We start from the raw sequence: 25,469 nt of genomic DNA, 5'->3' as shown, positions 1-25,469 counted from the left end.
TTCACTAATCTTGTTTTTCGCCCTAAATATCATTAGGGACAAATGAAGAGCTTGGGCTACCTGTGGATATTTTCAGTTGCAACTTGTCTAACAAAAAATAATTGCAAGTCGCACGCACCAAGTAACACATGAACTTTCATTCTAAAACTTGAAGAAATTGGTTGCGGAAAATAGAAGACAAAAGACGGGGATTGGAGCGATTTTGAAGCAAAAACCAGTCCCAAGAAGCTCGCCGTTATTGCCTTGTGTATACAGAACGTTGTTTTCAACTTCGAAATGATCAAATTTAATCTACGGCTGCTTTTACGATATTTACGGAGCTCTGGACTTGACGTGGTCTAGCGAGAATGACGACTTGGACCAGGTCCGCGCCTTTTATACCGCGGGTCCTTGTTTCAAAGGGAAACAATTTCTCACGGGCATAGACGGAGCTCACGTCCACAACGATTTCTCTAATGTCGGCGGATGATAACTATATCAACTAGACCCTGCGCACAGGGTTGACTGGGATACCTGAGATCTGCAATTTGTTTTTGCCCTGTGACATATGACAAAGATACTACTGCCCACCACCTTTGGATATAATAAAAATATATGTATAATCTTGTTTTTTTTTATTGTAAATGCCATATCACAACACTGATTGGGGCAAGAAAGGTAAGAAGCATCATCTTTTAAGGTGGGAGTGGACTTGAGGTGTGCTCCATTTAAAGTAGATGGGGCTGATTGTCCTATCTTTTGTCCTATATTTTGTTATAAAAGCTTATATTTTTCGTGTCATGGTCTCTTAGACGATTTTCATCAATAAGCTTCAAAATACTTCCACTTCAAAATAGATTAAGCAATCAAGGTAAATACCTCCAGTCCATTCATGAGTGTCCAGAGAACATTTAATTACGTCTTGAAGTAAACTGTATTTGTCTAAAGTAGCTCGCCACTTGTCTCGGGTCTTGATCGGGTCGGAAATGGAAACACGAGTAAATAAACGAAATCAATCCAAGCTGAGATGATTTTGCATAATTACCTGGTTGAGATTAAGACTATGGTAATATATGAAGTAATGAAATCGCGAATCTGGCTTTCAACTGCAGAAATAACATGGATCTGAGAGCTGGAATTTCAAAATCAAAGTGGCGGCCATGACACAGTTTTAAATTATGCAGAAGGGATCGACTATGGCACAAAGGTTCTTGGGTTATTGCGCAACTTTGGCCATATCGCGGGCAGAAAAAAAAATTGCATATTATGAATGGGCTATCACAGGTATCCCAGTAATTAAGAGGATAGGTGGGGGTGATAGGGTGATAATGTTTACAAATTACAATCACGTATTACGTGTCTAAAGGTTGGTTCTCACTAGGACGTAAGCGCAAGCTCAGCCAACGTAATTTACCGATTCCCACTAAAACGCAAGCCCAAACGCAACTGCTTGATTTTTTACGTAAGACGAGAACGGGGTAGTCCAGTTGCGCTTTCCTAGTTGCGAAGAGCTGACAATTTTTAATTGCTCGTGTAGACGGTCAACAACTTTTAGTTATCAACTTTCGTTTCTTGCGCGCCCGTAATCCGCTTGCACAGCAGCGATACGCAAAACATCAACAGAAATGAAGATTTCGCGACTTGAAAAATGGATCCTCTTTCGAGGAAACAAGCTCAGCTCAGGTTGCTTCAGGAATCCCCGCCACATTGATGATTTTGGTATCAAAACGAAAAAAAGGATGGTGGGTAAAGGAAATGGTGGTTAAAGCCAGGAAACCTCACGGTAGTAGAAAAGCTCATGGTTGTGCCGACAACTTGGTCCAGGAACTCCGATTTACACGGACACTCAAATGGTTTTGCGAATTTCATCGAAGCCGCCATTTTAGTTGTCACCGTCTACATGGACAACTTTTTTAGTTGACAGGCTGGGTGTAAAACCTCAAGAAAACACAAAAGTGTTACTGATTACTAGAATAGTCTTCAATAGCTTTATTAGACAACAAAGATGAATAATGGGGGGTCATACGTAAACGGGCACGAGGCTTATGAAGGACGTACCCCAAAATAAACAAATTGGGAAAAAATGAATATAAAAACTAACTATGGTGGCAGCCACAGTTCCGTGCGATGGACCATGTACAGCAGGGTTGGATCCAGGGTAGTTTACATGAGTTCCGGAACACACTCAAAGTTTTTCAGACCAAGTTATTTTGAACTTAAATGGCATTTTTAAAAATACTCCGATCTCCCTAGAAACTATTGGCTTGTCTGTGGAAATCATTCAATCTTCTGTATTTTTGCTTTTTATTAAATTAAACACGTAAAAAGATGCCTTATCGTCGTTATTATTCTTATGCGACTTCACGGAGCGCCCTGGATCACGAGCTTTGGATTTGAGCTTCGATCACTTTTCGGAAACCTTCGGAAATCCGTCGGATAAGATCGGAAAATATTGTCACCAATTTGCAAGCAAGGGGGTGGGTGAGGTGTTATTATAGTTAGCACTGGAACACACTCAAAACCTCGCGCGATTGGCTGGAAATTTTTTCATTGTGTTGGAACTCACTCAAAACCATTTTTGATTGGCTAACGGAAACTATCGACAAAAGTATAAAAGGGTTTGTACCTCCCCTAACGGTCTCATTTCGTTTGCCTTCACTAGAGTCCTTGCATCGGAGTTTACGAAGGAATTAGTTAACAAATTGCACTAGTTTTTACTCTTTATGGCTCGTGCTCTGTCTGTAGGAAGGAGGATTGTTCTCCCTACGACATTGGCTTAGTCTTCGACAAGATCGCCAGATATTCGCCTCAGGACAAGTTGAAATTCATCGAGAATGTATGGAAACCAGGTGAGCTTTCCGATTTCCCGGTGTCAATAGAGAATGGAAAATCTCGCAAGTTTGTTTTAAACTGGCTAAAGAAATATCCATGGCTGCTCTAAATATTACAATGGAGTGTTTTGCTTAGCTTGTGTTTGTTTCGGAGTTCAGTGTGGGCGAAACGCTAATAAGTTAGACAAATTATTGAAGTCTCCTCTTACAAATTGGACTTCGGCCGCTTCGCCCATTACAAAACACGCGCAAGGAAATTGTGAAATTCACAAATTTTCTATGATTGCTATAGAAGAATTTAAGAAAATGATGCGGACAGAAGCTGTCCCGATAAATCTGCAGTTAACCCTTTCACGCCTAAGTTCTTGACATGACCCCTGTGCCTGAATTAATTGGACTACAAGCACGCAATAATTAGTCACTGCTCTAGTTCTTTTATTAGAAGCAAAACTATAAAGTTGGCCGACCCACGCGCTTTCTTCCATTGAAGTCAGCAATCAGTTGCTTCGCGAGCGTTATGCGAAAGTCCTTGTACTTTAGAGGCGTTGCGGAAATTTTATTATGTAGAACATGGGCGCTTATCAGGGAGATATCAATAAAAAAATAAAATATATACTCCCACCACTCCCGCGATCGTATAATAAGATCTCTGTTGATCACGATGCCTCATACTGAAAGATGTGATGTTGTCGTAGATTTAGAAGCGATGAAATTAGTATAGATTTTTAGCGTTGTTTGACTTTGAAAGAGAATGATGTATGAGACAAGTTTGTGTAAAATTTCACGCTTTATCGAATGAGAATCACGCCATGACCATATAAGGAAAGGATGAATAGCTAGCGGCGCTTTTGTGACTCGGTCCTGTTAGATGACACAAGCTGACAGGATTTTGGGCCGGTTTTGACAATCGACCCTGCTTATGTTCATGTCTGAATTTTTCGCATGCTAGAAGCGAGTTGATTTTCTTCGTCCAAAGTCATTGCAGCTGTTTTTAAGATGTGAAGAGCTTGAAGCTGAACGCTTGATTAGCATCTTTTTTTATTATTTTAAGATCGAAGTAAAAATTTGATTCTATGTAGGCGTAATAACTACAATAGTAATCTAAAGTTCAATTACCAAAAAATCATCAAATGATAAATTATGGTATAATTCTTAAGTATTATTATAATCACACCCACGTTATCAATGATAAACTGCAATACATTCAAACAAATATAAGGAATATAAGCTTATATATTTTTATCCAAACAATATTCATTACTACGTCTTCTTATGTTAAATCAGTGGGAAGTCCCTCAAAAACCCAAAGCACCCTATACTGCTTGGGGCTATAAACACAACATTCTGCATATAAATCACAAACAGGCTGCACATAACAGAACCATAAATTTGCAGATGCACTCATACAAAAGCAGCGTATGTAATCTTGCCAGTCTTAACATTGTAGCCTCCAGCGTTGATGGTCATCCAAGGGTCGGATTCCTGAGGCGGCGCGATGTCGTCACAGTGGGCATCTTTCCACTGCTGAATGCAGTTCAGCTGTGATAAGCACATATGGTAGCAGCCTTTCCGTCTAATGTAATAGATCATGACCCCAACCAAAAGCAGAAGCACTAGGAACATCAGGGTCACAGCCAGTAGAAACATCAGGTTTCCAGACCAAGGGTTGGTACTCTCCAGGGGAGAAGCTGCATGGGTCTCATCACTCGTCGGTTGGTACTGTTTGGGTAATGGTTTTGTAGTTGTTGTTGCTCTGGATGGGTGTGCACTGGTGGAAATCGGTTTTAAATGTGTATCTTCTGCATCAAGCGACTTGATATATTTCTTGTACAGTTCTTCAAGGCTATTACCCGTACGAAAAATTACGCCGTTAAACTGAGCCAAATTCGGGCCTAAAATTTGAGCCACATTTTGAGCGAAAATGAGCCTAAATTGAGCCTAAATGTTTAAAGCCAAATCTCAGCCAAAATGAGCCTCGCACGAACCTAAATATTTGAGACTAATTTGAGCGTAAAAGGAACCCAATTTACGACCTAAAACCGTAGCCAAAATCGTTCGCTCAATTAGGCCTTAGTTAGGTTGGATTTAGGTTCTAAAGTTCGGTCGTGACTTTAATCAATCATTTACTATCTTCTAATAATCAACAGATCTACAACATGTATGGTTAGTACTACTTTTAATCGTGTATAAACCTCGACCGTCTAGTGTATAAAAAGAAATACATAAAAGACGGTGATCATTATATCTACTCAGTGTTCACGGCAGCACTCTGCATTTTTAATTTTGTCCTCGCATATGTAATTTGTTGCGTGAACGCTTTATTTATCTCTTGCGCTCCTGGCTGGGCCATTTTATTCTGGAGGCAGAAGGCGACAAGGTAATCTGAAATTAAATACGAAGACCACATATTTAACAATGACTTGAAATTGACAAACAAAATTGTTTAATTTCCTAACAAATTTAGCTTGAAATTTACCTTTGCAAGCATTGACCTTGTGCTGGTCAAGAGGGGCTTTCCCATCCTCCTTCTGAGATGCCCCTCCGCGAGCGAGTCCTTGGCCGCACGACCTTGCAAGCTCCTCGGCAGAAAAAACTATTGGAATGAGTTTTTTTAAAAGCCCAATGGGGCCTTTTGCTGAGTGCCCTGCTTGTACACAGCTTCGCAAAGCATTACGGTTGACATAAACGTCGCTTGAATCCAGTAGTTTAACGTCGTCCCTGCTGCGCTGATTCTGTAAAAAAAAATAGAAATGGTCAACGGACATTCTAGTAAGATTTTCAAAGGTTAGTACTCATTAAAGGACAACAGGCACAACAATAAGCGCAACACAAGTTTAAATTGGTCAAACACAAACGCAAGAAAAATTGTAGATAAATATAAAGAAAATTTGACATTTTAAGGCCTGGCACTTGAGACCCTACCTGGCTTGTTGTGGGTCCTGGGTTTAGGTTTGCCCTGATCGTGTACTCTTGACAAGGAGCACCACCGACAACAGAGTATTGGATGTTTGTCACATCATTAAATGAGACAAAGTCACGGAAAAAGTTGATAACTTCACCAGATGGCACTGGGAAAATAAATAAAGTAAAGAATAATTAAAAGATGTGATATGACGAAAATGAATATCCGTTATGTAGCGTAGTTTCAGAGTAGGCGGTGGAAGTTATTTTATTAGTTCAAATAAAACTTAAACTTAAAGCCGCATCGTCAGCCGTTTATTTCCGGAGCTTCGACGGAACCTAAACCGTTAAAAGACAAAAGAATCTATTAGAATCCGAGATATTTACAGGCCATCCGCTCTAACTGATCACATCATCAAAGAAACTTCCAATAGACACACTGCTTTCAATATTTGGAAATATTTTTCGCCTATTTCATTAAAAATCATCGGAGATCGTTACGCAATCGACCGGAAGTAAACTGGTTACAATGCGGCTTAAAATAAACTTTTTTTTAAAGTAGCCGACGCTCGGTGGAAAATAATAAAACCACTGTACAGTATTGCAAAGTCATTTTTTATGTTTCCTAGCTCACCTGGTTGTCTCCTAGAGGAGGTCAACTGGCTTCTGAGGCTTTCGACCTCGGCCTTTAGGAGACGATTTTCCTCTCTTAGCTTGTCCAACTCAGAGAAGCCAGAATAAAGTGCAATGGGATCTGGGGATGCTGCTGGCTCCTCCAATGGATGGTCGTTCGTGCCTAGCAGTTCTAAATAGCTTCTGGGCTCCTCCTCCTCCTCCTCCTACTCATCGAATGGCATCCCAAGGGTCTCCTCTACCGCCCTCAAGACAACTCCCCCGGTCTCAGATATTGGAGTCTCGCGTATTGAGGTCTGGTGTATTGGAGTCGTCTCTTGTATGGGAGTCACGGGAGTAGAGGTCTCGGGCGGCTGGCGGGTCTCGCTGGTTAGATCCAGTTGAGCACCGAACACCTGCCTGAAGGAGCTGTAGATCTCCAGTGAGGCATCTTTTGCCCCCTCTGCTAAATCCTGCTTCTGCGAAGGCTCAATATGGTTTTTTTTTCGTTTTTTATCTTTGGTTTCGCCATCATCCTCAGCCTGCTTTTTACTTTCCTCCATCACCTTCGTCATTTTCCGCGCCCTCTTACCAGGAGCAGATGCGGCCGTTGGTGTTGGAGCCGGGAGATTTTTTTTCAATAGCTCCGGTAATTGGCTTTTAACGTTTTCTCCACGTTTGATCATGTCCGCCACGAGTAGACCGACATCTTCGGTAAACTGTTCTATTTGCGGCTTTTCCTCTGAAATAGCAAGCAATGACCGAAATGAAAACAGTAAATAATTAACCTATTTGTACCTGATCCAATTCAATTAAGTGAACTGTCATTTTTTGGAGATCAAAGGTCATGCAACTGTGCCATTGAACTCATTGAGCTTGTTTAGTTTATATTCCTTTTTTCTTATTTTAATGTCTGTTTGCGATCATATTCAGTGTTGAGCAAAACTGTGTGCTCTCTCATCAGCATATGCAGATATAGGTCGTCATGGACTACTCCACCAAAGCTGCCCTTGAAATGTTATCCCATAGGCAAAAAGCGCGCGCATTTATACCATGAACAATCGTAATTTACATGGGTAAATAAGCTCAAGCTGTTATGATACTATTGAACAAGATGGGCTTTACTCCACTCGTTGATTACAAGAGTTCCACTAGTTTTTCCCTGAGCACTATTGAATGTGTATTGTACTTATAAGTTGTACGTGTGTGTACAAATTTACCGTTTAAAACGGAGCAGCTCATTTAAAGCTGTACAAAAAAGCTCCTGTGCCAAAAGTGATCCATAAACACGCTTCGCTCTTACCTTGCTTTGCTGTCTTTATTATCACTCCAACATAGGTCTCTTTCTCGCCTTTAGCCATTTTCCAGCTAACATCGGCTTCCTCCCCGGCTTCGAATGTCCCGCGCAGCGAACATCTACTCCTTGGCACCGTACTGACACTCTTGTCGGCGTAAAAATAGATACACGCATAAAAGGATATCTCGCTTTCAACTACTTGCTTTTGAAAACAGATATTATAGATTTTTAGAGATTTTTGGAAATCCGAAGACTTTTTGCTTTCTATAACGGTAAGTGTAGCTACCCAACAGATTTAGAATATGAAGAAAAGGCCCGAAATATGATATCTCATCTGAAAAAGAGCGGCAAAAAAGCTAGCCAATATAGGGTTTTGCGATTTGTCATACCACACTTCAGTCAGTGACGTTTTTCTTTGTCCAATCACTGAAATACACCAACACAAGATCTAAAAATAATAAAGCTCTCACGTTTCAAGTCGAGTACCCGTGTACAGAGCAGCACTACTTTCAAAGTTGCGTTTCTTTGGTTTCTAATTGGTTTTATTTTACTATGGATCAGGTCGATAAGGAATTTTGTGAAGTTGTGGTTCCCCTTTTAGATAGCTCTCGAAGTTTCGAAAGAGCCTCTGATGATTGTTCTGTTTTAGTCGAAGAAACCGCAAGTGATGGAGATGCTGACTCCCACCTTTCTGATGATGATTGCCCTGATTGTCCTACTAGCGCGTTAAAGCGTCCAAGAGTGAACTCCTCCTCACTCGGGGACGCATTTTTTATGGACACAATGTCAGAAGTTTGCATCAAACTTTTAGATTTACAGCAAATGACAACGGAGAGCGGTGCTACTACGACAAATGATAGTTTTTGGGAAGAAGAGCTAATTACACTAGTTGAGCAAATGGAGGATGACCTACGCGATGATTGTGAAACCGATGAAAATGAATTCACCAACGTTACGGATGACTTATCATTTAGCTTTGATCAAGTAAACAACAGTACTTTTGAGGATCCCCCTGATTTCTTTGTTGATGACAATGAAGTCATAGAAGAAGCAAGAGATGGTTGCGATCAAGGAAATGCCATGGATGAAACGGCACCTTTGTATCCGGGGTCAAGAGTGACAATTGGTACGATCATGGCGCTGTTTACTATTAAGTACAATCTTCCGGCTGAAGCAATATCTAATCTTTTGACTCTCCTATCATTGGCGCTTCCTATATCTCATTCTCTTCTCGTTTTGTTTGTCTGTCATTTCACAGCCGAAAACACAAACTGTTTGCCCAAATGCCGGATGTCTCAAAGATTTAACAAAGAAAAACGCATTGTCGTATTTCATCGAAGTACCTATTCTTCAACAACTACAACTATTTTTTTCAAGACCTTCATTTTATGAGGATATACAATACAGATTTAAAAGGAATAAAAGAAATAACGAAAACATTGAAGATATTTATGACGGAAACTTGTACCATGAATTGTGTCAACACGGGATTTTAAGCTCCAAAGACAACATTTCATTCTTGATGAACACAGATGGTGTCCCGGTATTCAAATCTTCGAAGGTATCTATCTGGCCCCTGTACTTTGTCATAAACGAACTTCAATACTCTAAGCGAATGTCTCGAAAAAATATGTTGTTTGCGGGTCTTTGGTTCGGTGAGAAAAAGCCTGCAATGTGGACATCTCTCAAACCTCATATAGAATCACTCAAAGAGCTTGAAAATGGAATAGAATTTGAATCTCCTTCTAAAGGAAAGTTTACATGTAAGGCGGTCCTTTTAGCTAGTTCCTGTGACTTGCCAGCTCGAAGCATGGTTTGCAATTCTGTACAGTACAACGGGCAACACTCCTGCTGGAAGTGCTTACAACCTGGCAGATCTTTCAGGACTGATAAAGGTGGAAGTGTATGGATTTTTCCTTACAACGAAACAGATCCAAAGGGGCCACTTAGAACAGTCACGTCTACGATAAAACATGCTGCTGAAGCTCTACAACATTCTATTTCTGGAAAAGCAAAAACTATTAAAGGTGTGAAAGGTTTTAGTTGGCTTTCTGTTTTGAAATATCACGACATTATTCGTGGTACAGCGATAGACTATATGCATGGCGTCCTGTTGGGGGTTCAGAAAGTGCTCCTCAGGTTATGGTTTGATAGCAGTAACTCCAGGAAGATATTCAGTCTGAGCAAGTACGTCAATGTCATCGATTCCAGGTTGCAACTAATTACACCGACTCTCGAACTTAAACGTCTACCAAGATCAATTTCAGAGCACCTAAACCACTGGAAAGCGAACGAGTTGCGCTCGTTTCTGCTTTATTACGGTCTACCAGTGCTGTTTGGTTTATTACCGGAAAACTACTTCCAGCACTATTTCTGTTTCGTCCGTGCGAATTTCTTACTTTTACAAGAAAGTATTTCGCCTAATGATCTAAAGACCGCGGAAGAGCTTTTACAAAGCTTCTGCTCAAACTTTTCAAGACTGTATGAAGAACGATACATGACTCTTAATTTACATCAACTATTACATTTGGTGGATAATGTAAGGGTTCTCGGGCCTCTATATACTCACAGCTGCTTTTCATTTGAAGATAAGAATGGATTCATACTTAAATTGATACACGGAACTCAATTTATTGACAGCCAGATCTTGACAGCAGTATCGTTTACACAAAAACTACCTGAGTTGCGAGAGAAATGTCTAGCACCTGGTTCAGATGAAGACACTTTGTATTGGAAATTAATGCATCCAAACGAAACGCAAAGAAGGGAAGAAATATTGAAACATACATATGTTTTGGGTGCTTTCTATCGGAAACAGTTGAATGAGCATGAACGTTTAGCACTTGAAAATTATCTAAAACAAACACCTACTTTCATGAATGTTATTGCATTTAATAGAATCGAACGGAAGTCTGCGTTTATTTATGGTTTTGATTATAAGAGAATGTCGAGACGGAACTGTTCTACTGTGAAGTATTCTACGCGCAACTCTATCGCATTCGCGCAAGTGAAATGCTTCATAAAAGTTAACGTTGGTGCTGCAAGAAACGTTCACTATCTGGCGATCGCAACTCCATTAGAATGCCCTTGCTATAATCCCTCATCAACACACATCACTTCGGTAAAGAGAGCAATGGACAAGTTAGTTGTTTTTAATATAAGTGACATTTGTGACAATTGCTTGTTTATCGAGGTTATCCCACAAAATACTTCTTCGGCCACGCAGTGTTATGTGTGCGAGTTTTCGAACAAAATCGAGATAGACTGATTTATCGTAGGAACAATGTTCGCTAATTTTTGTATGCTACTTTTTAAATTAGTTAAGTTGTAAACTTTAAGTTAGATCGGGAAGTGTCCCTGGTTAGATTAGCATGTAAGTATTATAAATCTGATTCCCTATTTTGCCCTGCATTTACGGCTCTCGGATACTTTGTACCTTGAAGCCCTATTCAGAGCCTCATTTTACTTGGGCTGAATTTTTGCCCGTTTTTTAGCCTCTGCTACAGCCATATTTACAACCTAATTTTATTTGGGCTCTAGTTGGGCTCATGTCTTATGAAAAAAGCAAGGCTAAAACGAACCTAAATTCGTTTAGGCTCTGACTTAGGCTGGCAAGCTGTCTGAATAGCCCAAATTGCAGCCCAAACCGGACCCAAATTTTTTAGGCTGTACAGTATTACCTGAAATTTGAAAAAAAAAATCCCCCTTCTACTGATGAAAAAATTATTGTCAGCTATTTGTGATGCTATATTATTTTAAATGATAGACACCCATTGATTTTAATGGGTAAACTTATTTTATGATAAAAGCAATCAGGAGTCACATATAAAGAAATTGTGTGATGGTTGTTGGATTCTATTATCATACATTGGAGATCTGTCAAGTGCAGCCAAGCACTCTGAATGTTTAGTGTGATGTATATCATAGATGAAGTAGGCTTGAAATTACAGTGAATGTATAGAAAAACTCTGTAATATCCCCCCCTGTCCGTGATAGGATGGTTATTATAAAATGCCGTACCCAATAGTGACATGCAATATTTTTATTTTTACCTGTAAAGTTGCAAAGCATATTGTCATCCCCTACAAGGCTGTACATTGTGTCACAGTCTGTCTGGCTTGTTTGCTGACTTTCTGGCTGGTCCATGTTTTTGATAGTCCCATCAACCCATGAGTGGAGTGAACCACTTCTTGAAATCCACTTCAGTGTTACACCACCAGCTCCCTTCTTCAATGATGTTAACATAATCAGTTGTCTGCATTCCACACTTTTTTCTATCACTGCTGTGATGCCTTGTATGGCTGTGGAATACTTGATCTTATGAAGGTAGTTCACATCATGAACACCATTTTGTGACAAATCCAAAGTTTTTTTCAGTATCAGAAACCTGCTGTGTGGTGTTTTTGTTGTGAGCTATGCTTGTTACAATCTTCCCTGAGAGTGACTTGTAGCAAAGAACAAGGAAAGGCGCTTGAGCCCCTTTGCCATCAACATCAATAAAGCAGCTGGATTTGTTGGATAGATTGTATCCTTCGCATGTAGCTTTGAGAAGTAGTGGCATTTCACATGTGCTCCCAGTATAAAAGGTTTTGTAGCAATCACATGTGTACTTATTATACCAGATATGGCACACTCCACCATTCAGACATGGATTAGGGAAACAGTAGTTTTCTAATGGACAAACACCAAACTTTGGGCCACGATATCTGATAACAGATTGATCCCTGATCTTCACACCTCTTATCTTAACATTCTTCATGCATCCTACAAATCCAGGTTGCAAATGCCATGCAAATCCTAAGTAAATGGCAGTAAACCACCGGAACTCTGCTATCTGCACCCAGAAGCTAACTTGTACAGGTTTGATCCGATCAACAGCTAGGGAAAAGCCTCTTCTTGACACTTGCACAGTCACGTTGTGCCAATTACCATCAGCAAGTCCCTTCCCAATGCGTTCTATAATGTAATGCCTGCCAAATATGGTAGATATAAAAAGTTTTCCTCTTCGATGTGTAAGCACAATATCCATGTTGCTCGCAGAAATGTAAATCAAAGTTCCAAACTCGCTATAGGTCCTGAAGGAAAGGTGAATCCTCAGTTTTCCTGTGACCACTTTACTACTGTTGTCAAGCCGAAGCACACGCACATAGCCATAAGGATCTGGAAATCCAATTGGTTTCCCCTGTGCTGTGCAACCTTTGGCGGGCTTCCCAACAATGTGCATATTGGGGCTTTGAGGCTTTGCAAGAATGTTGGTGCCTTCTACATGGACATTCTTTATGCAGCCTTGGAAATTAGGGATGCCCAACTCTTTTTCCAAGGAGGTAGTCCCACCAATGTAAACCTTTGAGCTTGTTATCTTTACGAAGCTCGGCCCTGTTAGATGACACAAGCTGACAGGATTTTGGGCCGGTTTTGACAATCGACCCTGCTTATGTTCATGTCTGAATTTTTCGCATGCTAGAAGCGAGTTGATTTTCTTCGTCCAAAGTCATTGCAGCTGTTTTTAAGATGTGAAGAGCTTGAAGCTGAACGCTTGATTAGCATCTTTTTTTATTATTTTAAGATCGAAGTAAAAATTTGATTCTATGTAAACGTAATAACTACAATAGTAATCTAAAGTTCAATTACCAAAAAATCATCAAATGATAAATCATGGTATAATTCTTAAGTATTATTATAATCACACCCACGTTATCAATGATAAACTGCAATACATTCAAACAAATATAAGGAATATAAGCTTATATATTTTTATCCAAACAATGTTCATTACTACGACTTCTTATGTTAAATCAGTGGGAAGTCCCTCTAAAACCCAAAGCACCCCATACTGCTTGGGGCTATAAACACAACATTCTGCATATAAATCACAAACAGGCTGCACATAACAGAACCATAAATTTGCAGATGCACTCATACAAAAGCACCGTATGTAATCTTGCCAGTCTTAACATTGTAGCCTCCAGCGTTGATGGTCATCCAAGGGTCGGATTCCTGAGGTGGGGCGATGTCGTCACAGTGGGCATCTTTCCACTGCTGAATGCAGTTCAGCTCTGATAAGCACATATGGTAGCAGCCTTTCCGTCTAATGTAATAGATCATGACCCCAACCAAAAGCAGAAGCACTAGGAAAATCAGGGTCACAGCCAGTAGAAACATCAGGTTTCCAGACCAAGGGTTGGTACTCTCCAGGGGAGAAGCTGCATGGGTCTCATCACTCGTCGGTTGGTACTGTTTGGGTAATGGTTTTGTAGTTGTTGTTGCTCTGGATGGGTGTGCACTGGTGGAAATCGATTTTAAATATGTATCTTTTGCATCAAGCGACTTGATATATTTCTTGTACAGTTCTTCAAGGCTGTTATTATGCATAGACTCTTGGAGAGGGGCTACTACTTGCATGGGGTTCTGTGCACTGACCTCTGACGGCTTGCAAACTTGTTTTGATGGTTGGGTAGCTTTGTCTGTGAGGAAACTGCTATTTGAACCAAAACATTCGAGAGGGCCTAGCTGAAAGTTGGCTCCATAGTCATCAGAGCTAAATACCAAACCCATTACTGGTAGGACCATTTTATCTGTAAGATATCCTGAAAATTATTAAAAAAAATAAAAATTATAATAAAAATAAAAAAAAAAATTACAGACAGTTATAGACTTGGGTCCAGTCATTTTAAGATTCAACTGGTAATTACTACAAAAAATAAAATTATCAATAAAATAACAGTATTACCTGAAATTTGAAAAACAAATCCCCCTTCTACTGATGAAAAAATTATTGTCAGCTATTTGTGATGCTATATTATTTTAAATGATAGACACCCATTGATTTTAATGGGTAAACTTATTTTATGATAAAAGCAATCAGGAGTCACATATAAAGAAATTGTGTGATGGTTGTTGGATTCTATTATCATACATTGGAGATCTGTCAAGTGCAGCCAAGCACTCTGAATGTTTAGTGTGATGTATATCATAGATGAAGTAGGCTTGAAATTACAGTGAATGTATAGAAAAACTCTGTAATATCCTCCCCCCTGTCCGTGATAGGATGGTTATTATAAAATGCCGTACCCAATAGTGACATGCAATATTTTTATTTTTACCTGTAAAGTTGCAAAGCATATTATCATCCCCTACAAGGCTGTTAATTGTGTCACAGTCTGTCTGGCTTGTTTGCTGACTTTCTGGCTGGTCCATGTTTTTGATAGTCCCATCAACCCATGAGTGGAGTGAACCACTTCTTGAAATCCACTTCAGTGTTACACCACCAGCTCCCTTCTTCAATGATGTTAACATAATCAGTTGTCTGCATTCCACACTTTTTTCTATCACTGCTGTGATGCCTTGTATGGCTGTGGAATACTTGATCTCATGAAGGTAGTTCACATCATGAACACCATTTTGTGACAAATCCAAAGTTTTTTCAGTATCAGAAACCTGCTGTGTGGTGTTTTTGTTGTGAGCTATGCTTGTTACAATCTTCCCTGAGAGTGACTTGTAGCAAAGAACATGGAAAGGCGCTTGAGCCCCTTTGCCATCAACATCAATAAAGCAGCTGGATTTGTTGGATAGATTGTATCCTTCGCATGTAGCTTTGAGAAGTAGTGGCATTTCACATGTGCTCCCAGTATAAAAGGTTTTGTAGCAATCACATGTGTACTTATTATACCAGATATGGCACACTCCACCATTCAGACATGGATTAGGGAAACAGTAGTTTTCTAATGGACAAACACCAAACTTTGGGCCACGATATCTGATAACAGATTGATCCCTGATCTTCACACCTCTTATCTTAACATTCTTCATGCATCCTACAAATCCAGGTTGCAAATGCCATGCAAATCCTAAGTAAATGGCAGTAAACCACCGGAACTCTGCTATCTGCACCCAGAAGCTAACTTGTACAGGTTTGATCCGATCAACAGCTAGGGAAAAGCCTCTTCTTGACACTTGCACAGTCACGTTGTGCCATTTACCATCAGCAAGTCCCTTCCCAATGCGTTCTATAATGTAATGCCTGCCAAATATGGTAGATATAAAAAGTTTTCCTCTTCGATGTGTAAGCACAATATCCATGTTGCTCGCAGAAATGTAAATCAAAGTTCCAAACTCGCTATAGGTCCTGAAGGAAAGGTGAATCCTCAGTTTTCCTGTGACCACTTTACTACTGTTGTCAAGCCGAAGCACACGCACATAGCCATAAGGATCTGGAAATCCAATTGGTTTCCCCTGTGCTGTGCAACCTTTGGCGGGCTTCCCAACAATGTGCATATTGGGGCTTTGAGGCTTTGCAAGAATGTTGGTGCCTTCTACATGGACATTCTTTATGCAGCCTTGGAAATTAGGGATGCCCAACTCTTTTTCCAAGGAGGTAGTCCCACCAATGTAAACCTTTGAGCTTGTTATCTTTACGAAGCTCGGCCCTGTTAGATGACACAAGCTGACAGGATTTTGGGCCGGTTTTGACAATCGACCCTGCTTATGTTCATGTCTGAATTTTTCGCATGCTAGAAGCGAGTTGATTTTCTTCGTCCAAAGTCATTGCAGCTGTTTTTAAGATGTGAAGAGCTTGAAGCTGAACGCTTGATTAGCATCTTTTTTTATTATTTTAAGATCGAAGTAAAAATTTGATTCTATGTAAACGTAATAACTACAATAGTAATCTAAAGTTCAATTACCAAAAAATCATCAAATGATAAATCATGGTATAATTCTTAAGTATTATTATAATCACACCCACGTTATCAATGATAAACTGCAATACATTCAAACAAATATAAGGAATATAAGCTTATATATTTTTATCCAAACAATGTTCATTACTACGTCTTCTGATGTTAAATCAGTGGGAAGTCCCTCTAAAACCCAAAGCACCCCATACTGCTTGGGGCTATAAACACAACATTCTGCATATAAATCACAAACAGGCTGCACATAACAGAACCATAAATTTGCAGATGCACTCATACAAAAGCACCGTATGTAATCTTGCCAGTCTTAACATTGTAGCCTCCAGCGTTGATGGTCATCCAAGGGTCGGATTCCTGAGGTGGGGCGATGTCGTCACAGTGGGCATCTTTCCACTGCTGAATGCAGTTCAGCTCTGATAAGCACATATGGTAGCAGCCTTTCCGTCTAATGTAATAGATCATGACCCCAACCAAAAGCAGAAGTACTAGAAACATCAGGGTCACAAGCAGTAAAAACATCAGGTTTCCAGACCAAGGGTTGGTACTCTCCAGGGGAGAAGCTGCATGGGTCTCATCACTCGTCGGTTGGTACTGTTTGGGTAATGGTTTTGCAGTTGTTGTTGCTCTGGATGGGTGTGCACTGGTGGAAATCGATTTTAAATGTGTATCTTCTGCATCAAGCGACTTGATATATTTCTTGTACAGTTCTTCAAGGCTGTTATTATGCATAGACTCTTGGAGAGGGGCTACTACTTGCATGGGGTTCTGTGCACTGACCTCTGACGGCTTGCAAACTTGTTTTGATGGTTGGGTAGCTTTGTCTGTGAGGAAACTGCTATTTGAACCAAAACATTCGAGAGGGCCTAGCTGAAAGTTGGCTCCATAGTCATCAGAGCTAAATACCAAACCCATTACTGGTAGGACCATTTTATCTGTAAGATATCCTGAAAATTATAAAAAAAATAAAAATTATAATAAAAATGTAAAAAAATTTACAGACAGTTATAGACTAAGGTTCAGTCATTCAACTGGTAATTACTACAAAAAAAATTATCAATAAAATAACAGTATTACCTGAAATTTGAAAAACAAATCACCCTTCTACTGATGAAAAAATTTTTGTCAGCTATTTGTGATACTATATTATTTTTAATGATAGACACCCATTGATTTTAATGGGTAAACTTATTTTATGATAAAAGCAATCAGGAGTCACATATAAAGAAATTGTGTGACGGTTGTTGGATTCATTACCGTACATTGGAGATCTGTCAAGTGCAGCCAAGCATTCTGGATACTAGTGTGATCATAGAGGGAGTAGGCTTGAAATTACAGTGAATGTATAGAAAAACTCTGTAATATTCCCCCCCCTGTCCGTGATAGGATGGTTATTATAAAATGCCGTACCCAATAGTGACATGCAATATTTTTATTTTTACCTGTAAAGTTGCAAAGCGTATTATCATCCCCTACAAGGCTGTTAATTGTGTCACAGTCTGTCTGGCTTGTTTGCTGACTTTCTGGCTGGTCCATGTTTTTGATAGTCCCATCAACCCATGAGTGGAGTGAACCACTTCTTGAAATCCACTTCAGTGTTACACCACCAGCTCCCTTCTTCAATGATGTTAACATAATCAGTTGTCTGCATTCCACACTTTTTTCTATCACTGCTGTGATGCCTTGTATGGCTGTGGAATACTTGATCTCATGAAGGAAGTTCACATCAGGAACACCATTTTGTGACAAATCCAAAGTTTTTTCAGTATCAGAAACCTGCTGTGTGGTGTTTTTGTTGTGAGCTATGCTTGTTACAATCTTCCCTGAGAGTGACTTGTAGCAAAGAACAAGGAAAGGCGCTTGAGCCCCTTTGCCATCAACATCAATAAAGCAGCTGGATTTGTTGGATAGATTGTATCCTTCGCATGTAGCTTTGAGAAGTAGTGGCATTTCACATGTGCTCCCAGTATAAAAGGTTTTGTAGCAATCACATGTGTACTTATTATACCAGGTATGGCACACTCCACCATTCAGACATGGATTAGGGAAACAGTAGTTTTCTAATGGACAAACACCAAACTTTGGGCCATGATATCTGATAACAGATTGATCCCTGATCTTCACACCTCTTATCTTAACATCCTTCATGCATCCTACAAATCCAGGTTGCAAATCCCATGCAACTCCTAAGTAAATGGCAGTAAACCACCGGAACTCTGCTATCTGCACCCAGAAGCTAACTTGTACAGGTTCGATCCGATCAACAGCTAGGGAAAAGCCTCTTCTTGACACTTGCACAGTCACGTTGTGCCAATTACCATCAGCAAGTCCCTTCCCAATGCGTTCTATAATGTAATGCCTGCCAAATATGGTAGATATAAAAAGTTTTCCTCTTCGATGTGTAAGCACAATATCCATGTTGCTCGCAGAAATGTAAATCAAAGTTCCAAACTCGCTATAGGTCCTGAAGAAAAGGTGAATCCTCAGTTTTCCTGTGACCACTTTACAACTGTTGTCAAGCCGAAGCACACGCACATAGCCATAAGGATCTGGAAATCCAATTGGTTTCCCCTGTGCTGTGCAACCTTTGGCTGGCTTCCCAACAATGTGCATATTGGGGCTTTGAGGCTTTGCAAGAATGTTGGTGCCTTCTACATGGACATTCTTTATGCAGCCTTGGAAATTAGGGATGCCCAACTCTTTTTCCAAGGAGGTAGTCCCACCAATGTAAACCTTTGAGCTTGTTATCTTTACAAAGCTTGGCCCTGTTAGATGAAACAAGCACAGCAGTGAGCGCAGATAATTTACATCAATGAGGATATAATAATTTTAATTCTAAAAACAATGTGCATTGTATGCTTTTTGTTGGCCTTGCCCTAGTCCCATTTGGGGACCTTCTTTCAACTCCAATATATTCCACTGTATGAAACATGGTTCTAAGATATTTTCCTGGTTATTATTTTTAAAAGTAAATTTTTTATTTGTTTTCAAGAAAAAAATTTCGATGAGGGTTCATGTAGCTACTGCAACAATTATTATAACCTGAGTATCAGGCCCTCTTATGTTTCTTGGATCTGATAGTACTGTTCAAATCGCATGTTCTCATGCCGGATTCCGGCATGGCTCCTGATTGGTAAAAAAACAACAAAGGGTACTCAAATGGGACGCTCTGATTGGTTCAGCTATATATAGTACCCTAGCCTGTCAACTGCTCGTTCTAAGAGTAATGGCAGACTCCAAAAGTGCTTTTGACCTTGAGTTAGCAGAATCAGAGAAATCGTTTTCTATAAAATTAAAAAATATATATATTTCTTCGGAAAAATTCCGCCTGATACTCAGGTTAGATGTTCAAATGTTTTGCCAAGGCCAGTCATTGCGTGTTTATTTTTTATTGGTATCGTTTTTTGAAGCGAAAATCTACTAAGGCGCTGGATGTCATAGAAGCTGCTTAATACTACAGGGGGAGGGGTGAATAGGGGTATGTAAATTCGCCGATCCGCAACATTTTCGGGGCAAATCCGTGGATCCGCAGATATTTTTAGATCCGCATGGTTTGACAGATAAACAATAGCATCGATTGAAATTCATTTAAAATCCGAAATTCGACCGTCAAAGCAGTCGAAATCCGAAATCTGTGCCAAAATTGTCAACAGATCCGTGATCCGCCGTATTTCCAAAATCTGTCAATCTGCTGAAATAATCATCAAAATCCGTCATCCGTGAGCATTTTGGGGCTGAATCCTCCGATCCGCGAACCTATTCACCCCCCCCCCATACAGACATCATTAGTAGTAGCTATCAAATTTTTAGACAGACCAGGAGCTGCATATTCGAGAAATTTGTCTGTGAGAACGATGAATGCTTGGGATTGTTAGCGGCAGTTCCTGCGAGTTGTTCATTGAGTGAGCTTATCAAATAGTGGCATTTGTGTTCAAGTTTGTCTATTTAGACGAAAAAGCTTGTAGTAAATTGGTGATGTAAATATCCTGTAGTAATTTAGTGATGTGTGGATCTGCAGTCATATCACGGGAATAAGGATACTTTTTCAGAGATTTCTTGATAAAATAAACAAAAATGCATTCCCAATTTGTGTTGGATATTGTATTCAGCGTATAAAATATCTTTAACCTTTAGGCGAAATGACTCCTGCCTCCAGATTAAGCGAAATCCTTTCTCGTTATATTTCTATTTCTCTTGTCTAAAAACCCAAGCGATCTTTGTTTTCAACTCTGGAAACATTTGAACGGTACTGAGTAACCATAGCCTCAAGTGTTCGTGACTAGCCCGAACGCTCTCCGAACCTAACTTCGAGGTTCTATATAAAATAGGGAGTGAAACAACGCTCGATTCCATTGTTCAAAAACCTGCCTAGTTACGGCCAATGTTGTGATGTTGGTATGAGACATGATTGATGAGTGACAGCTCACTTTCTCCTTGAACTTCTAAGGTAGTGACCTTAGAAGATTCTAATTATTTTGTTTATTCTATTTCAGATGACTCCTAACAAAATATCTTTCAGATTGTTCTTGAGTTACTGTAGTGTGTCAGAAGTGTGTTGGCACAACTATGCTCATTCCCTCTAATCCCTCACTGCCTTAATACAGTTTACAGCAAAAGTTTGGTCTTTTTTAATTTTTTAATTTTGGAATAAGCTCCCTTTTTAACTATCTAAAAATAGTTAGCTTGAAGACTGTCACAAAATATTCTAATGCATGGGAAATTAAATAAAATATGGAACTAATCTATTTGTTCTGATGATTTTATTATTCATGGCTTTTTGTGAAGTGTCGATAGGGTATAATAAAATAGTACAGAGATCCCACTCAAAGGATCGCCAAATATAATGACCAAATGCAATATATTGAAAATTCTGCTGTGGGAACAGAATGATATTCAAGCTTTTCAGTGTGATTTCAAAGGGGTGCCTTTCAAAATCAAAATGGCGCGCACTCGTAAAAAGGCGCTGTACAAACATGAGCTCTTCTGAGCTCGTAAGATCGTATTCTTAACTCACCATCATGCAGTTTGTTTTGGGTAATTCACAAAGTCAAGACGGTTGTTACTTGGCTTTGTAGTCTTTCTGTTTCAGGGCTTTCTCCTTCCACCTTTTTAGCTTGCTTATTCAACGTTTCAGCACGACAGACCTCTAGCCTATCTAATTTGGGGGTACTTTCATTGAGTAAATCGTATTGCGCTGAATTCTCTGGTTAAATCCTCGCCCCACTCTCTGTGCGTGCTGTGATTTTTTTGCGACTCAGAGCGAGGCATTCCATCCCAAAGTCGGGACAAGTGACATCACAGCGTTCAATCGTTCGATTGCAAGTGAATAATGGCGGCCAAAAATTGCTGTATTCAGGTTTAAACAAAACATATTTCAACTCGATATTTCACTTGGAGCATTTGGAACCTGATAATTTAACGCTTTATCTTTACATTTCCGCGCGAGAGGACGTATTTTAAGAAACTCGTCATACGGCCCCTTTAAGAAATCGCTGACAAAGTATCCTAATAATCGTGGTCATATACTTAAAAATCGTAAATCTCCTGAGCCCTCTTTGCGTTTCAAACATTTAGCATAAAGTTACCCTCACCGGGGTTCGTCGTTACTAAAATTATTACCCTTGCATCTAACACCAATGTAGTTTTGATATACATAAATGCTGTTTACAATTTGATTTGGGCATTTGACTGTGCCACCACGCGAGTCTATGGAAAATTGACAGCCGACTATTTTGACAGTGGCCTGGAAAGGGGCGTCGCGTCTAGTATTTGTGTCAGGCGTACTTTAATTTTTCCTCTCCGACTTTTGAAAAATTAAATCGCCTGATACTCAGGCTACAATTATTACAGTTTAAGAAACGTTTTACAGTAATTTAAAATACATATATATAAAGTGTATAAAACATATTGCATTAAGATTATAAAAATCAAGAAAATAAAAAAAAAATGTTTCTTAATAATAAGCTATTATAGATTGATTTATTATTTTAACCTAGATACCAAAAGGTCATTCGTATTTAAAAAAATAACCAAAACGTCTAAGAAAAAGCACAGGAGATAAGTTGATGTGGGTTGAGCTTTTTGAGGTTTTTCTTTCACATAAACATGTTGAATGTAATCGAATAAAATGATTGAGTGATTTGGTAGATTATGCTTTTTCTATTCGAACAAAATCTCGCATTAAAAGCATAGAAAATACTTCAAACTCTGGGAAACTTTAATCCTGAAGTTGTTTGGAATAGTACTCTAAACACAAGTTTGGTTGTGTTTTTTTTTTGGTTGGATTTTTTTTCTTTTTCCTCTCCCTCCATACCTACCTGGGATACTTCCATTACGCCATTTCCCATCCAGTCTGAGGCAAATTCCTGTTCCATGGTGCAAGAGGTGGACGCTGTGCCATCGAGCATCGCAAATGTTTTTTCCGAAGAAGGCGTTATTGTAGCGACAGAATCCAACTTGTGTCGGGCAGAGCGTAGCATTTACTCTAAGAATAATGAAAGTATGTGATTACGTACGGAAAAGGCGATATTCTTGTCTCCGTAGAACTTCTAGAACTCTCTTTCTTTATTTGCTCTTGTCATTTGCTTTATGTAGATTGTCGGGTTAAATTAAAAACAGATTGGATAAGAACGTTTTTTTGGTCTTCCTAAATGTATCAAAAGGAGGTTAGGGTAAAGGGGTTTATTAGGATTGGGTTAGGTTTACGTGTTGATACATTTAGGAAAGCTTTTTTTTATTTTTTGCTTGAACGTTATCTTTTTTTTTTTTTTTGCCACCAGGCGGTTCTCATTCAGAGTTTAAACTTTACGAAATTCCCAGGGACACACATATCGATATTGGGCTGAAAGTGCGTTTTGTGTTTTCTTGGAAACGTGTCCCAACTTAGTTCAGCAGTATGTCCAAGCATGTTTTTTTTATGCAAGGACTTCTCTTTTTTTCATTTATATCTCCAAACTCCAACTATATCTGTAAAATACAGCGGAATGCCACAAAAGTTGCACAAAAAATGTTGCAAGCAAAAAAGTAACAATAATACTTACATGAGTTTGCAGTGTTGAAGGTAAACAGCGATGTGTTGTACGCCCAAATTCCCCGTGAAGAACAGAAGGCCGTTCGGGTGAATCGTCTTGAAACTCAATGTCAAGTTATTCGCTGTTTTCTTGGTTGCGGTTGGTTCAAAGCGAACGTAATCTTGTCCGCTAAGCTTTAATCTATCGTTTTCCGTAATTTCTTTGCCTTCAACGATGCTCACACAGCAGAAAGCTAACGTGAAACACGCCACAAGCAAAGACGCCATAGCTGATTAAAACGGCGCCAACGAACTAAACGACAACGAACTGAGGATGAGGCGTCAATGCAACAGTGATTGATGTCGAGACGCAAAGACAAAGAGGCACTCTGATTGGATATGAGGCCTTCAATCTTATATTCTCGACATGTGCTCTTTACTAAAATAAACAGGGCGTAGCTAAGGTTAAGTTAAGGTACGGTCGCTCTTTCAATCGATACTTTTGCTTCTTAAAATTCGCAAATTTCACAATTTTGTGTGACAGAAACGCGAAAAATATTGATATCAAAACAAGCTCCACGCTCTGCAAAGAGCGCTATTCTGTTTGAATTTGTGTGTGCTCAGATTGGTACGGATTTTACCAGTATGTGTGCCCTGTATGGTCGTGGCCTTTGGGGGTATCTTTTGCAATGGGCGCAGCTAGGAGAGGCTTGTGTGGGCGTGGTTGTGTAAGATGTGCCTTATAAAAGGGTACAAACTTAATGAGCCATTCGCAGTTTCACAGTACAAGTGCTATACTTAGACATGTGCTTATACTTAGACATGCATGGCAATCTTTGAGACTTGTTGGTGCGGTAGACCTATACATGTTTACCGATTATGCCCAAAACTCGCAATTATTTTCAGCCATCTCTGTTATTGTCCATATATACTCGTGAAATGCTCTCTCCTAAGAAAATAAAATGCTTCTTAAGATTTAAAAAAAAATATTGATAACAGTATATTGTCTCTTGATTTACTTGATAAATGACAGTGAAAATAAAAACACATAGGGGTTATTGATTGATGATCCGGATCGGTTATCGCTTTTGTATTTGACAGTTGCAAGTCATGTGCATGGTATTGGTAATATAGAGTCAGGCTATAATCGTTATACCACTGTTTATTTCTAAAACTCATTACATTATTCCATTTAGTTGTTTAATCATCTTCATTTAAAATTCTCAGTATATAAGAGAAAATTATTTCTTTATTCAAGAATTTGTTTTCTAACAAAATTGGTATAATTCAAAGTAAGCAGATACCCAGGTAAGCATCGGGTGAGAAAATAATTTTGATTGTTTCGATTTCTTGCCCAGCTTTCTTACCGCCTATTTTTTTCACGATGCGATACACTTCGTATTCCTGTCAAATTCTTTTCGAATACATCTCCCACGCGTGAAATTCCTGAACTTGCAATGCCGTTTGTGCTTTTCAACGGGTACAGATGCGAGATATGAGCGGAAGAACGAAATGAACTTCTTATTCTCACTCTTCTTCTTTTTCTTTATTTTCCTCTTTTATGAGTAGGGGATTGGGAAGGGGGCCACCTATTAAGGCGTGGCCAAAAGGGGGTGAAGGGGATGCGACCACCATGGTGAACAACTCAGAAAGGGAAATCTGTCATAACATATTTTCAGTACTTATAATGAAAAGTCGGGCTGATGGTTAGTATTTGCAAGCTCCCTTGAAAAACATGCGACGCCCCTTTTTTATTTAGGGCCGAGCATTTTGGTTTTGAAAAATAAAATGAGAACACGAACGCGTCGGGTTTCTTCTTGACAAACCCAAAACATTATTTGAGAAGTATTTGTCTGATGCTGTAATTGTTTAATTATTCGCAAACGTTTGCAACTAGATAAGGTGGAGCGGTCTTCGACTTTCGGCTTGGGCCGTTTATCAATGGCTCTATATCCTTGATATAGAGCCATTGAAAATGACGAGCAAACGTGGATCCTTTATTTCATCAGAAGCATTAGAAAAGCGCAAAATATAAATTTCGATCACGGTTTTTCAGTGCACGAAAATGCGGCCATTGCCTTAATACTACAGGTCAATTGCTCACGTGCATGGCGAGAGAGATTGCTTGGGCTCTCTAATCATATGATTTC

At 39.4% G+C, this 25,469-nt stretch overlaps 3 protein-coding genes and 1 long non-coding RNA gene across 4 annotated transcripts in view; all 4 read right to left on the bottom strand.

Annotated features, from left to right (window-relative positions):
• LOC5501275 (endothelin-converting enzyme 1) overlaps positions 1-25,469 on the bottom strand; it is a 51,574-nt gene that overhangs the window by 8,681 nt on the left and 17,424 nt on the right. The window lies entirely within an intron of this gene.
• Positions 618-6,153, bottom strand: LOC125561352. Its single transcript, XR_007307384.1, has 3 exons — positions 5,733-6,153; positions 5,287-5,542; positions 618-5,192 (listed from the first exon to the last, which is right to left on the bottom strand). It is a non-coding gene; the product is annotated as an uncharacterized LOC125561352 (long non-coding RNA).
• On the bottom strand, positions 6,840-16,078 carry LOC116618378 (contactin-associated protein like 5-3). Its single transcript, XM_048725562.1, has 3 exons — positions 14,724-16,078; positions 7,627-14,207; positions 6,840-7,065 (listed from the first exon to the last, which is right to left on the bottom strand). Exons 1-2 carry the CDS (start codon positions 15,892-15,894, stop codon positions 13,537-13,539), a joined length of 1,842 nt encoding a protein of 613 aa, XP_048581519.1. The 5' UTR covers positions 15,895-16,078; the 3' UTR covers positions 6,840-7,065; positions 7,627-13,536.
• Positions 16,230-25,468, bottom strand: LOC116608349 (contactin-associated protein like 5-3). Its single transcript, XM_048725563.1, has 3 exons — positions 22,628-25,468; positions 17,753-19,075; positions 16,230-17,257 (listed from the first exon to the last, which is right to left on the bottom strand). The coding sequence occupies exons 2-3, from the start codon at positions 18,921-18,923 to the stop codon at positions 16,587-16,589; spliced, it is 1,842 nt and encodes a 613-aa protein (XP_048581520.1). The 5' UTR covers positions 18,924-19,075; positions 22,628-25,468; the 3' UTR covers positions 16,230-16,586.

This window comes from Nematostella vectensis, chromosome 3 (assembly GCF_932526225.1).
Source record: "Nematostella vectensis chromosome 3, jaNemVect1.1, whole genome shotgun sequence".
NCBI classification, from domain to species: Eukaryota; Metazoa; Cnidaria; class Anthozoa; order Actiniaria; family Edwardsiidae; genus Nematostella; species Nematostella vectensis.
The sequence above is the reverse complement of the archived record's forward strand: the minus strand, read 5'-3'. Positions and strand labels throughout refer to the sequence as shown.